Raw genomic sequence first — 13,987 nt, forward strand, 5'->3', positions numbered from 1 at the left:
GAAGCGGCAGTTAAAAGGATAGCACCCATTTGCTTCAATTGACTCCCAAAGACAGCCGGTAGAAGGGAGCTGGAAACCCACGAAGAAGTGGCACAGGTGTCCGGAGCAACAACTGTAGTGCAAACAAATGTGCAGACGAATATAACGGAGTGCAGAAAATAGATAGTCAAGTTCTTCGGATGATTGGGAAAGGTCATCATTCATTGCGGTTGATGGAACTGGCAGCTTAAATGCAATGCCAATTGAACTGAGTGACCATTTGAACGATATAAGGCAACTGAACGAGATGAACGACCAAGTTCAATTTTTTTAATTAGATAGTCAAGTTCTTCGAATGATTGGGAAAAGTCATAATTTTTTGCGGTTGATGGAATTGACAACTTCAATGCAATACCAAATTAACTGAGTGACCATTTGAACGATATAAGGCAACTGAAAGAGGTGAACGACCTAGTTCAATTATAAAAAATGCCCTGTACTGAACAAGATTGCACAAGACTACTAGGTAGAAAAATAGTTCTTTTTTGCAAATATGTTCATGATTTGACTGTTTTAATTATTGAAAGTCTGTGACGATTATTTTCCAATCCGGAGTCGATGTTGGGGCAATTTCAAAAGTAAGCAGTTGGTCGGTATTGCCGACAGATGTATACCCTCAACCTTTGGTTTGCAGAAGTCTTCGGAATTACACACAGGTTTTATTATTCGCTTATAAATCGTTCATTAAATTCAAATCGTTTATTCAATTTGCTTAAATTTAATAAATTTTACATGTTTATAAAATACTGACCATTTATGGGGAAAAACTTGATCTAGGCTTTGTAGTAAAGGTAATAGATCGCCTAATATGGTATTTATAAATAATGACAATTTTGAGGGAGGTACCAATGAGTCCGATGTTCAGACTTCATCTACGCTTGGTAAAGGTAATAGACAAAATTTGGTTCAAATAGGATAGTCCGTTCGCATGATTTATAAAATAATTTTTTTCATAATTTTGACCATTATGTGGGGCAGGTACCAGAAGGAGTGAACTAATGGGACTTGATCAAAACCTGGTAGAGATAATCGGTTGGTTAAATTTTGTTTCAAATTTGACATTTCGTTCACCTAATATAGGATTTATAAATATTGAAAATTTTGAGAGATACCGGAAGGAGTGCATCAATTGGTCTCATCTTTGGACTTCATATAGGCTAGATAAGTGTAAGGTTTGATTAAAATCGAACATCCCATTCGCCTTAGTAAGGTCAAATTGCAGAATTTTTGGTGGAAAAATCAATCTAGAATTATCGAAATACCGAACTGCAGCGTATACTGTATTGATTGCATACTACCTAGCTATGATAAGGTCAGAATAGCAATTAATCGGCTGAAGAATAATAAAGCAGCAAGTGCCAAACTATTCAAGGCCGGTGATAAGATGCTGATCAGGAGCATGCACCAACTTATTATCAAATTTGGCTAGAGGAATACATGCCCAATGATTGGAACCTCAGGATTCTGTGTCCATCGCATATAAAGTTCTATCCAGGGTACTGTGTTAGCGACTGAAGCCAATGGCCAATGCCATTATTGGACCATACCAATGTGGCTTCAGACCTGTCAAATTCAAAATCATAATCCAGATTTTCACATTGCGCTAAATTCTGGAAAAGACCCCGAAAAATATATCGACAAATTGCACCTATTCGTCGACTCCAATCCGCTCAGATGTGTTTAAAGTCATGTCTGCGTTCGGCATTCCTGCAAAATTAATACGGCTATGCAGGATAAATTTAACTGGCATAAGGTCATCTGTTAAAGTCGGAAAGGATCTCTCGGAGCCCCTTCAATACCGAACGAGGATTCAGACAAGGTGACAGTCTGTCGTGTGACCTCTTTAACATCTTGATAGGTCGAACATTGCGAGCGGTAACAGCTACCTTTGAACGAATTGAGAAGGAGTCTACCAAAGTGAGACTGGCAGTAAATGGCGAAAATGACATGCTGATTGTATCAACGTAGAAGACGTCCAGTTGACTCCGACCAACTGTGGAACATGAAAATTACCGCTTCGAGGTAGTGAACGATTTTATATACCTCGGTGTCGACATAAACAAAACTAATAACATCAGGTTTGAAATCCGGAGGAGAATAGTGTTGGCCAACAGTTTCTACTATGGTCTGAGTAAGAAACTCAAAATTAAGGCCAAATCTCGCCAGACCAAACTCTCACCCTACAAGACGCTGATATTACCCGTGCTGTTGTATGGATCTGAAGCATGGGTACTTGGGCAAGCAGATGAGGTAGCTCTTTAAGTGTTTGAGAGAAAAATTCCCCGAAAGATCTATGGGTCGATCTGCGATGTCGGTGATTATCGCCTTTGAAAGAGCTATACCATATATTCTCGGACATCGACATAGTCAGACATATCGAGCTGCAGCGACTACGTTGGCTATGTCATGTTGTGAGTATGGTAGAGAATGTCACTGCTCAAAAGGCATATAAAAGCGAGCCATGTGATGGTTCACGCAGAAGGGAAGGGAAGGAAAGATCAAGTTGAAAACAACATCTCGGAACAAGGTCTCTCAAATTGGATGAGATGCGCACAGGACGGACGAGCATGGACATTTTTTTAAGCTCGACTTATGGAACAACCGTTCTGTTACAAAACAGCTATGTAAGTAAGTACCCGAGACATTCCCATACTATTTCTCCATCCCTACGTGGATCCCTCAATATGTTACTGATAAATTCTTCGGCTTCTTTTCTATTCACCGTCTGACGTGATATTCTTCTATTTTTTTCAGTTATTTATATTATTAAATTTCCATTCCACTTATGTACAGATTACTCGAAAATAATCGGAATCTCGAGAAAAATTCATTCGTTTTTAATAATTCTCATTTTATATTTCTTTTACGAATCAAATTTTATTTAAAAAATAAATCAAAATAAAAAATAATAAAATAGTCAATTAAGAAGTCTTTTTTTTTCTTATAAATATGACCAGAATGTTTTTTTTTTTTTAAGTCAGATCACTTAGAATAAATAATTATATTGATGAGATATGCCTTTAATAAAATATTCCATACAAATATTTTCGCTCTCTTTCACACATAACTAATGCGGCGATTTGAGCAACGTTTGCGCCCCGAGTGCGATTTTGCGCTAGCGTATTGACCCAAACTGGTGCTGGCAGATTCAAATGTTAACTGTGAATGGGTTCGATCCAGAAAGAAAGCACAATTCGGCAAAGCATGACAAAAACGACACAGTTGTTGTTTAAATACAGCTGTTGTCAGGGTATACAAAATCGGATTCAAGGCAGAGTTAACGGGTAAAACCAATACCGCCAACCAAGCATATAGGGCGGGAGATATAGAAATTCCTAAAAATAAAAAATATATATTTTACTTCTAAAATATAAATGTATAGTTATTCAGTAAAACATACCTGATAATGCCAATATTTTCACCACGATTACCGGTACCCAGCAGGCACAATCTGTCGTAATTATTATTGCAAATCTGGAAAAGGTTGAAAATTACGCATTTTTTAGATTATAAAAATAAGATTTTAAATAGTTATCCACCTTGTTGCCACCACACTTTCGCGACCACTCAATGTGCTACGCATTCCACCGCCCGAAACACGTATTGCCTGCAGCATTCTAAGATAGGATATTAGAATGAAACACAGCGAAAAAGTATTGACGCAAATGAATAGCACCGCAGAATATTCCCAACCCTATGTATATTGGAAATCGGAACATTATTTAGAAATTAAAATCGAATAGAGGTGTGTACTCACCTTGGCAAAGGGATCGTGAATAAGTAGCGACAGGCAAACACCATTTGTCCCATAAAAATGTGTTCCAAAATAGTCCAGAGGAAATAGCGGAGCCGCTGCCAAAACAAAAGAGACACCCCACAATGCCAGAAGACGTAGAATAACTCTGTTTTGAAGAAATTTGAATTAAAATTTATTAGATTCAAGGAACCTGTTTTTGAAAATGCAACACTGCAGCACTGAATGTACTTGGTCACACATTCGTAATTGCATCGTCTGGCAACACAGCAGACGTCAGATGTTCTAAAATGCTACTCTGAAATATATTTTGCGCCAACATATGAAAAACGTGCAGTTCTACACGTGGCTGGCGCATTGAAAATTGCTTAGCACGGTATTACGGATGAGGCCCAAGGATGGACCTCCTTTTCGATTCCAATAATCGATTTTTGTGGTCTTTGTAATTCAAAGCTCCTGTAGTAGATTTGTTTAGATTGACATCATTGTCAAAATACAACCATGTAATAGACTACCGACTATCAATTTGATCATAAGATTCAAATGTAACGAAGAAAGAATGATGATGAAATAAAAAGAAGACGTCATTCTAGTGAATGTGGTCAAACAGATAACACTCCAAAAATATTTAAAAATGTTTCACAAATGATTTCAGAATTGACTTTAAGAATAAAAAGGGAAGTGCAATCGCGACCTTACTTAAAAAAATTGCAGGATTCAAAATCCGAATCTGAATCGGAAAGCGGAAACAAAATCGGCATAACAGTCTTTGAATTTCGGATTAGTGAAAAGGCAGATAAGATGCTATAATAATTGAGCTTATGACAAAGCAGGAGTAGCTATTTAGGGCACCAAGGCGAAAATGTTCCCGAATGAACAGGAAGAGACGAAAACTTTATTCACAAGCAACTGTTGCCGGGAGGAACCGTATAGTTATAGATAGGCTGCTATTATTAAGGATACTGTTTGTAGCAGCAGAAATTGACTCCGTAAGTAACTAAAACAAGACTAAAAACAAGTAAAAAAGTGTCAGTTGGTGTTGCCGACATATATTTTAACTTTTTTTTAATGGATGAAAACAAAAATGTCGGAAATAGTATCAAATTTTAGAATAAGTTTAGAATTGTTCGAATTGGTAATCTTTGGTACGAATTATGACCTTCATACGGCCAATGAAACCGTCACACGCTGCCCAAATGTTGCTCAACGGTATTTTGACCCATTCCCTGCGAAGTACTTGCTTGAGGTGATCGACACATTGGTATTTTTCAGTGACAACCTTGCTTTCTAAAATACTCCACACACACAATAGTCCAACGGATTGATATCTGGAGATTTTGGTGGCAATTGTGTGCTGGAAATTAAGCGAGGAACCTCATTTTGTAACCATTCTTGGGTGGCGCGTGCTTAGTCCTGTTGGAATGTCCAAGGTCTGCGGACAAAATGTTTGCGTGCCCAAGGCTTTAATACACCCTCCAGACTATTTTTGGGATAATATTCGGCTGTTATCGCAGCCCACACCATCTCATGGCCGGCGCTTGAGTTCCAACCGAAGATGCACATTTTCAGCTGACCTCTTTGGCAAGTAAACACGCTTTTGAACACCTGTTTCTATATGAGGGAGTTGCCAGATCGATGTTAGCATGTGTTCATAACAGAGATGGAAGTTTCCAAAACACTTAAATTTTTTCTGTTTTTACCGCGCTTGTTGTGCTGGGCTAAGAACTTTCCGAACTGCCCTCGTATAGCAGTTTCCAAAATAAGATACAACTTGTTCTGAAGTGAAAAGTCTTACATCACAAATATAACGATGACGTTTCCAAATTACCCGGAAGAGTCACTCTGGGCGAACACGGATTTGAACTCTACAAAACTCGAAAGTTTCTTTTTTCAAAATATCAATATGCTAATATCGAAATTAGTGTAGCCTGGAGGGGAGCTAATACAAACGTAAGGGTCAACGAAATAAACAATGAAACTTACGATTATGAATGCTTTGAACTCGAACAAATTTGCTGGAACTTTCGCAAACCAAGTCACCGTTTCGACACAAAGATCCTTGTTTTGCTACTGATACGGATACAATACTTCATTATTTTTCATTGGAGAACAGAATACAGTGAAACATTGGATCCCAGACCCTATGCAGTAATTAATATAATGGGAAAAATAAATCAAGAGAAAATACTGTAGAGAACACTTAGAAGAACTAGAAATTCAACCCGAATTCTGACAGACAAATGTGAGAATGGCGTCCGGCCATGGGATTCCAAATTGGTATGTTCCCGTACTGCAAGAATCTACTATTTTTTTACACCGATAACACTTTTTCCTTTATGATATCGAAGAAAATAGTTTTACTAGTACGAGTAGATTCTTGCAGTACGGGAACAGACCAAAAATGGAAATGGAAAAATAAATATGTTTAGATTTGGAACAAGTGTTACATTTAGGTGTTGAAGACATTTTAATTGGCACCAGTTGTAGTCAAAGTAAACTAAATTGATATTGAAGAAATCCATGTCTAATTCGGTTTCGACCTAATGGGCTAGAGAAGAGCACGGGTTGAGGACCATAGACCCGAGATCGCTAGCTAGAAGGTTCCCTCTATGGCTATAAATATCTTCTTAAGGCTTGTGCTTCTCCCTTACGCATAATAAAGCTTCATTCCATCTGCTAACTTACCTTTTTCGCCGATTATCCTTTGCTTGCAGTGGTCTCATAACGGACATCAAACGATCCCATGTAACCAGAGTCAACATGAGGGTGGATGACTGACAGCTAAATGTGTTTAGGAATCCTAGAAATAAAATATATTACTAGTCTAATATCAAATGAATAATTTATTGACTGCACCTGAAAAAGCACACAATCGGCTTTGACGCCACGCTTCCTCATGCACCAAATAGTTGCCACGAAAACTAATATCGGCACATGCGATAATTGCCAAATATATACCCATTAGAAGATCGCTGCCGGCCAAGTGACGCAAATAGAGAGAGTGCTCAGCATTATTACGGGTTTTTTTGACAAAATAACGACCCAACAGGACCAAAATGTTGCCCAATATGGCAACAATTGCCATGGCCCAGACACTGGAAGCGAGTTAAAAAAATAAATCCGTAATTGAATCGGATCAAAATTCCACTCACCTTCCTCTTAGAATTGAATTATCCAATAAATTGTAGAAACTACTAATACCATCACCATGTGGCTCACACACACGTACATGTCGTGCCGCATGACACAAATGGAACCATGAAAAGTAACTGAAGCAGTGGGGAGATGGATTTCAATCCAATGGATTTTAAATAAAATTCCGTAAAACCTACATGTATTCCAAATTCGTTAATTTCTTCAATGTCCTATTATCCATTGTCCGGAAATCGTTGTCATTGAGAAATAGTGATGTCAGATTTTCCAAACAATCAAATGCATGCAGATCGAATTTCCGTAGTCTATTGTTATTTAAATGTCTGTAAAGGAAATATATGGATTTTTTTAAAGAATATTTTTTCAAGACCTTTACAAGGCGTGGATTTTTTAAAAAATATTTTTTCAACATCTTTACAAGAATATTTTTTAAAGGCCTTCATAAGGTGTGTATTTTTTAAAGAATATTTTTTCAAGACCTTTACAAGGCGTGAATTTTTTAAAGAATATTTTTTCAAGACCATTACAAAAATATTTTTTCAAAGCCTTCATAAGGCCATTGTTGTCATTGAGAAATAGTGATGACCTTTACAAGGCGTGGATTTTTTAAAGAATATTTTTTCAAGACCTTTCGTGAATTTTTTAAAGAATATTTTTTCAAGTCCAAACAATCAAATGCATGCAGATCGAATTTCCGTAGTCTATTGTTATTTAAATGTCTGTAAAGGAAATATATGGATTTTTTTAAAGAATATTTTTTCAAGACCTTTACAAGGCGTGGATTTTTTAAAAAATATTTTTTCAACATTTTTACAAGAATATTTTTTAAAGGCCTTCATAAGGTGTGTATTTTTTAAAGAATATTTTTTCAAGACCTTTACAAGGCGTGAATTTTTTAAAGAATATTTTTTCAAGACCATTACAAAAATATTTTTTCAAGGCCTTCATAAGGCGACTGTTTAAAGAATATTTTTTCAAGGCCTTCATAAGGCGTGAATTTTTTAAAGAATTTTTTTCATAGCCTTCATAAGGCGGGTATTTTAAAAAAAAAAAATTTTATAGCCTTAATAAGGCGTGGATTTTTTAAACAATATTTTTTCAAGGCCTTCATAAGGCGTGGATTTTTAAAGAATAGTTTACAAGGCCTACATAAGGCGTGGATTTTTTCAAGGCCTACATAGGGCTTGGATTTTTTCAAGGCCTTCATAAGGCGTGGATTTTTTAAAGAATATTTTTCAAGGCCTTCATAAGGCGTGGATTTTTTAAAGAATATTTTTTCAAGGCCTTCATAAGGCGTGGATTTTTTAAAGAATATTTTTTCAAGGCCTTCATAAGGCGTGGATTTTTTAAAGAATACTTTTTCAAGGCCTTCATAAGGCGTGGATTTTTTAAAGAATATTTTTTCAAGGCCTTCATAAGGCGTGGATTTTTTAAAGAATATTTTTCAAGGCCTTCATAAGGCGTGGATTTTTTAAAGAATATTTTTTCAAGGCCTTCATAAGGCGTGGATTTTTTAAAGAATATTTTTTCAAGGCCTTCATAAGGCGTGGATTTTTTAAAGAATATTTTTTCAAGGCCTTCATAAGGCGTAGATTTTTTAAAGAATATTTTTTCAAGGCCTTCATAAGGCGTGGATTTTTTAAAGAATATTCTTTCACGACCTTTACAAGGCGTGGATTTTTTAAAGAATATTCTTTCACGACCTTTACAAGGCGTGGATTTTTTAAAGAATATTTTTTCAAGACCTTTACAAGGCGTGGATTTTTTAAAGAATATTTTTTCAAGACCTTTACAAGGCGTGGATTTTTTAAAGAATATTTTTTCAAGACCTTTACAAGGCGTGGATTTTTTAAAGAATATTTTTTCAAGACCTTTACAAGGCGTGGATTTTTTAAAGAATATTTTTTCAAGACCTTTACAAGGCGTGGATTTTTTAAAGAATATTTTTTCAAGACCTTTACAAGGCGTGGATTTTTTAAAGAATATTTTTTCAAGACCTTTACAAGGCGTGGATTTTTTAAAGAATATTTTTTCAAGACCTTTACAAGGCGTGGATTTTTTAAAGAATATTTTTTCAAGACCTTTACAAGGCGTGGATTTTTTAAAGAATATTTTTTCAAGACCTTTACAAGGCGTGGATTTTTTAAAGAATATTTTTTCAAGACCTTTACAAGGCGTGGATTTTTTAAAGAATATTTTTTCAAGACCTTTACAAGGCGTGGATTTTTTAAAGAATATTTTTTCAAGACCTTTACAAGGCGTGGATTTTTTAAAGAATATTTTTTCAAGACCTTTACAAGGCGTGGATTTTTTAAAGAATATTTTTTCAAGACCTTTACAAGGCGTGGATTTTTTAAAGAATATTTTTTCAAGACCTTTACAAGGCGTGGATTTTTTAAAGAATATTTTTTCAAGACCTTTACAAGGCGTGGATTTTTTAAAGAATATTTTTTCAAGACCTTTACAAGGCGTGGATTTTTTAAAGAATATTTTTTCAAGACCTTTACAAGGCGTGGATTTTTTAAAGAATATTTTTTCAAGACCTTTACAAGGCGTGGATTTTTTAAAGAATATTTTTTCAAGACCTTTACAAGGCGTGGATTTTTTAAAGAATATTTTTTCAAGACCTTTACAAGGCGTGGATTTTTTAAAGAATATTTTTTCAAGACCTTTACAAGGCGTGGATTTTTTAAAGAATATTTTTTCAAGACCTTTACAAGGCGTGGATTTTTTAAAGAATATTTTTTCAAGACCTTTACAAGGCGTGGATTTTTTAAAGAATATTTTTTCAAGTCCTTTACAAGGCGTAGATTTTTTAAAGAATATTTTTCAAGACCTTCATAAGGCGTAGAGTTTTTAAAGAATAATTTTCAAGACCTTCATAAGGCGTAGAGTTTTTAAAGAATATTTTTCAAGACCTTCATAAGGCGTAGAGTTTTTAAAGGATAATGTCTGTCCTTCGATTTCGGTCAGTTGATTTCCTGTTAGGAACCTAGAGAAAACAGAAAACGTTAATTTATGGGTTACATTCAAAAGATATCCTACTTACAAATATCTAAGATTCGGAAATCCAAAAGAATTCTTCTCAATATGAGTTATACGATTATCCACCAGGAACAGGGTCTGTAGATTTTTCATTGTCGGGAACATCATTGGACTTAAGTGAGTTAGAAAATTGTTATTTAAATGGCTGTGGTGGAAAAAAAATTAATATTTTTCAAACTATTTATAAAAATTAATATATTCAGCTTACAGTATTCTTAAATTTCTTAATGGTTCAAAAACTGTCGACGTAATTGTTGTTATTTGATTGTTGCGTAGATCCCTGTGAATTGAAATTATGATTAATTAAATAGTATGCTTTTGATTTCGTACATCAATTTACTTACAACTCTATTAACTCACCCAAATTTTCAAAGTCATTATCATTTAAGTGGTGTATACGATTTCCGGAGAGAATACTGAAAACATTTTCATTAATGTAAAATGTTTTAAAAGTTTAAAATTGCTAGAGGATCTCACTTACAGAGTATTCAAATAATTTCCCGGTGTAAAGAGATTTCCTGACAGACTTTCAATTTGATTTTCATCCAAATATCTGCGTAAAGAAATGCTAGAATCAGGATAAATGTTTTATTTCAAACTTGTATCGTACTTACAATGTTCTTACCGGAATGATGGATAGTCTTTGGAATGCTTCAACGTTTATTGTGGTAATACCACAAAATTTTAATACTCTATGGAACAAAAAAATAATGAATTATAATGAAAATAATGAATTACTTTATTTAGTCTTAATATATTTATATTTAAATTCAAAAAGAACAGCGTCGAGTGACACAATACATTATGCAACAAGAAATTGGGGCGGTGTGAGAAATTCCTTTTGGAGATGGAAGCCCTTGACAAGTATATCAAAAACCAAGAAGAGTACATTAGACATAGGTCCAGTTATTGAATTTGTTGTTAATAGTTAATAAAGATATTAATTTATATCTTTGTTTGCAGCTCTTGTGGGTTATTTTTGAGATGGCATGTCAGCAGTCAAATCGTTTTAGGAATATTTTTATTTTTTAAAACAAGTATTTCGCCCATAAGATTTTGGATAGGTGCCTGACAGACAAGATATAGATATTTGTATATTCTTATCTTAATTCGGTTCAAAAATTACCAGCAATAAATTCATCACACCTCAAAAATCTATGACTGCAGGGTTCTTGATATACTCGCCAAGGGCTTTCTTTCCCAATAGGAATTTTCCATCCCCCCGACCTTCTGTATTTTGATGCACAGTGTTATCAATACACTACAATAAGATACCGTATATAATACATATATGTTTTCAATAGGTTTTTAATATCAAATTTAGAAGGAATCGAAATTTGAATATGTAATTTTTTTCGAAGTACTTACAAAATTTCAGTCATCGGTAAATTTTCCATAAATCTGCTACTAATATTTTGGAAGTTATTACCCGTTAAGTCTCTAATGAGAAGAAAAATAAAGAAAGTAACTTTTTGGAATTAGTTCAAATAAAAAGATTTTTTAAAAATGAATTATACAACTCGATATTTATTAGATGTAAACATTTTCCTAGGCGTCGCAATGCTCCTGATTTATATATATTTTTTTAAGTTTTCCAAAAGAAAATCAAGTAAAACCAGAGAGCGGAGCAGTATAGTCGGCCGGGGCCGACCATATGATACCCTACACAACTACCACGGAACTCTAACTTTTGCGTATGTTTATTTCGAGCCTGATCAATATTTCTGATATTTGCACCCTCTTGACCGATTACAGCACATCTTCCTTACACTGACATTTTTCCGAATATTCCAATATTCTGTACAGCCCTTCTAACTACTTGTCTAGATTCACTTCACCGTGTGTTGATTTTCGGCTTGTGGCTTAAGATTGACTCGAAAAAATACAAAATATTTAGATTTGGGTCCACTTCATCCCAATATTATTATCTTAGCATCGCCGAAAATTATAGTCGTTATCCTTGACTATACCTGGATCCTCATAGAAAATTTCAATGCGATCCGCGTTATATTTCCCCCCTCTATTGTGGTAATATGTTACTAAATAATATATGAATACGTAAGCTCCTGAAAATATTTACGTGTAACTCCCACATCCGAGTACATACGACCATATAATTGGTATCAATTTAAAGGTGAACCACTCCTCTTGGATATACTATCAACTTCTAAAGAATACAAATTTTGTCATTTTTCACACAAAAGTCAGGGTCCATTTGACCCGCTAAATATTGGCCGATCTCTATCAAAACAGGCATGCTTATTCTTTGGCCCGATCCCCTTCATGAAAAATTCGCGATGTTTGGGCCATAATTGCGGCCTCTGGTCCAGTATTTGGTCCATTTCATCCCCTAAATATTAACCGATCTTTACCAAATAATAGGGGTCTTCATTGGGCAGAACCCATCCTACATGCAAAATTTCGTGAAGATTGGTCCATAACTGTTGCCTGTATCGCTTTTACAAATTATAATGGACAGACGGACGGACACACATGTCTAGATCGACTCAGCTAGTCGAGATATGACGATCGGTATACTTAAAGGTGGGTCTAGGACCAATATTTCGCGGTGTTACAAACTCTAGGGGCTGCACAAAGCTATAATACCCTGACAACATAGTTGTGTAGGATATAAATATTTGGGAAGTTATTAACCGTTAAGTCTAATAAAAAGATTTTATAAAAATTAATAATAAAACTCGATATTTATTAGATGTAAATGTTCTGTACAAGTTGTTTGCCCACCAAGGTCCCGGAATGTGAAATAAATGGCTCTAAGATCATTAAAATACAAAATAAATCTTTAGGAAAAAAGCAAAAATGAAGAATACTTTTATATTGAGGCTATAACAACACCGATATTGATAATTTTATAGAAGAAGTAGAAATGGACATAATGGGAATCTAAAATATCAAATTAGAGTAAATTCGATTGAAACCAATAAGGAAAGTAGTAAAATCGAACGGGCCGATATATATATATATATATATATGCGCTATAATTATATAAGTTAACACACCTCAATACCTCCAAACCACTGTGCTGCGACGTCTCATACGTACACGTGCCGCTAAGTCAGCACTTTCGATTCACTTGCGAAACGGAAATATGATATGTTCCCACAGTCGTCGAACTCGTGCACTAGGCCTACCGTCAGCATAATGCACCTGTGGGAAATATTAAAATAAGCATAATTTGGACGTCGCTGCCAACAACGTGAGGTTTGGAGTTAAGAACTATGAAGGCGAGAAACCAGTTGGAGTTCGGGAGTAAACCTTAACTGGCGCCCGAGCATACTGACCCTTACGAAGGTCCTTGCAAATAAAAAAAAAACAAAAACGAAAGTCCTTATAATAAAAAGTGTGGATCAATTTAATAACAAATAAAAAAATAGTTTGAAATAAATAAGTGGAAGTGATCAAAAACAGATCCCTATGTGTAAATGAGAATATTGTAAAAAAAAGGTCCTTGCAAATAAAAAAAAAACAAAAACGAAAGTCCTTATAATAAAAAGTGTGGATCAATTTAATAACAAATAAAAAAAATAGTTTGAAATAAACAAGTGGAAGTGATCAAAAACAGATCCCTATGTGTAAATGAGAATATTGTAAAAAAAAAAAAAAAAAAAAAATAGGGAAAAATATTGTGGATCAATTTAATAAAATATAAAAGGAAAAGAAAAAATATTTTGAATTAAACAGATTTCTATGTGTAAAGGAAAATATTTCAAAGAAGTAAACCTTTAAAAGTGTTATCATTATAAAAAAACTGGTGAATGTAAAAAAAAAGGAGAAAGTCCAAAAAATTCCAATATATAAAAAATTTTATAAATCCAGAAACAAAATAAACTAATAATAACTTAACATAATACTGAAAACGGGCCACATGCACTTTTGCCCAATTGTCACGTAAGTCATTCATTTTATTTTCCCTTACATTAACTATGGAAGAACTGAGGTCTAATGTCACTCAAATTACTGGAGCAGTGAATGCTC

The 13,987-nt window shown here is 34.5% G+C and overlaps 1 protein-coding gene across 1 annotated transcript; it reads right to left on the minus strand.

The window, feature by feature from the left end:
• Nucleotides 1-3,096: 3,096 nt before the first annotated feature.
• Nucleotides 3,097-13,048, minus strand: LOC133338278 (relaxin receptor 1). The gene is made up of 15 exons (XM_061546454.1): nucleotides 13,020-13,048; nucleotides 10,606-10,683; nucleotides 10,473-10,544; nucleotides 10,336-10,407; nucleotides 10,200-10,271; nucleotides 9,996-10,136; nucleotides 9,861-9,938; nucleotides 7,126-7,269; nucleotides 6,946-7,062; nucleotides 6,650-6,888; nucleotides 6,479-6,593; nucleotides 3,797-3,941; nucleotides 3,579-3,733; nucleotides 3,440-3,513; nucleotides 3,097-3,374 (listed from the first exon to the last, which is right to left on the minus strand). The coding sequence occupies exons 1-15, from the start codon at nucleotides 13,046-13,048 to the stop codon at nucleotides 3,097-3,099; spliced, it is 1,809 nt and encodes a 602-aa protein (XP_061402438.1).
• Between the last annotated feature and the right edge of the window lie 939 nt (nucleotides 13,049-13,987).

This window comes from Musca vetustissima, unplaced genomic scaffold (genome assembly GCF_032173495.1).
Source record: "Musca vetustissima isolate MV318-11 ecotype Yass unplaced genomic scaffold, APGP_CSIRO_Mvet_v1 utg31259, whole genome shotgun sequence".
Classification (NCBI taxonomy): Eukaryota; Metazoa; Arthropoda; class Insecta; order Diptera; family Muscidae; genus Musca; species Musca vetustissima.

Coding starts and splice junctions, on each gene's coding strand:
- LOC133338278 (XM_061546454.1), bottom strand. CDS start 13,048: ATGAGACGTCGCAGCACAGTGGTTTGGAG. Junction 10,272..10,335: donor TTGGGTGAGTTAATAGAGTT/GTAAGTAAATTG, acceptor TTCAATTCACAG/GGATCTACGCAACAATCAAA. Junction 3,942..6,478: donor AAGGATAATCGGCGAAAAAG/GTAAGTTAGCAG, acceptor TCTTCAAAACAG/AGTTATTCTACGTCTTCTGG.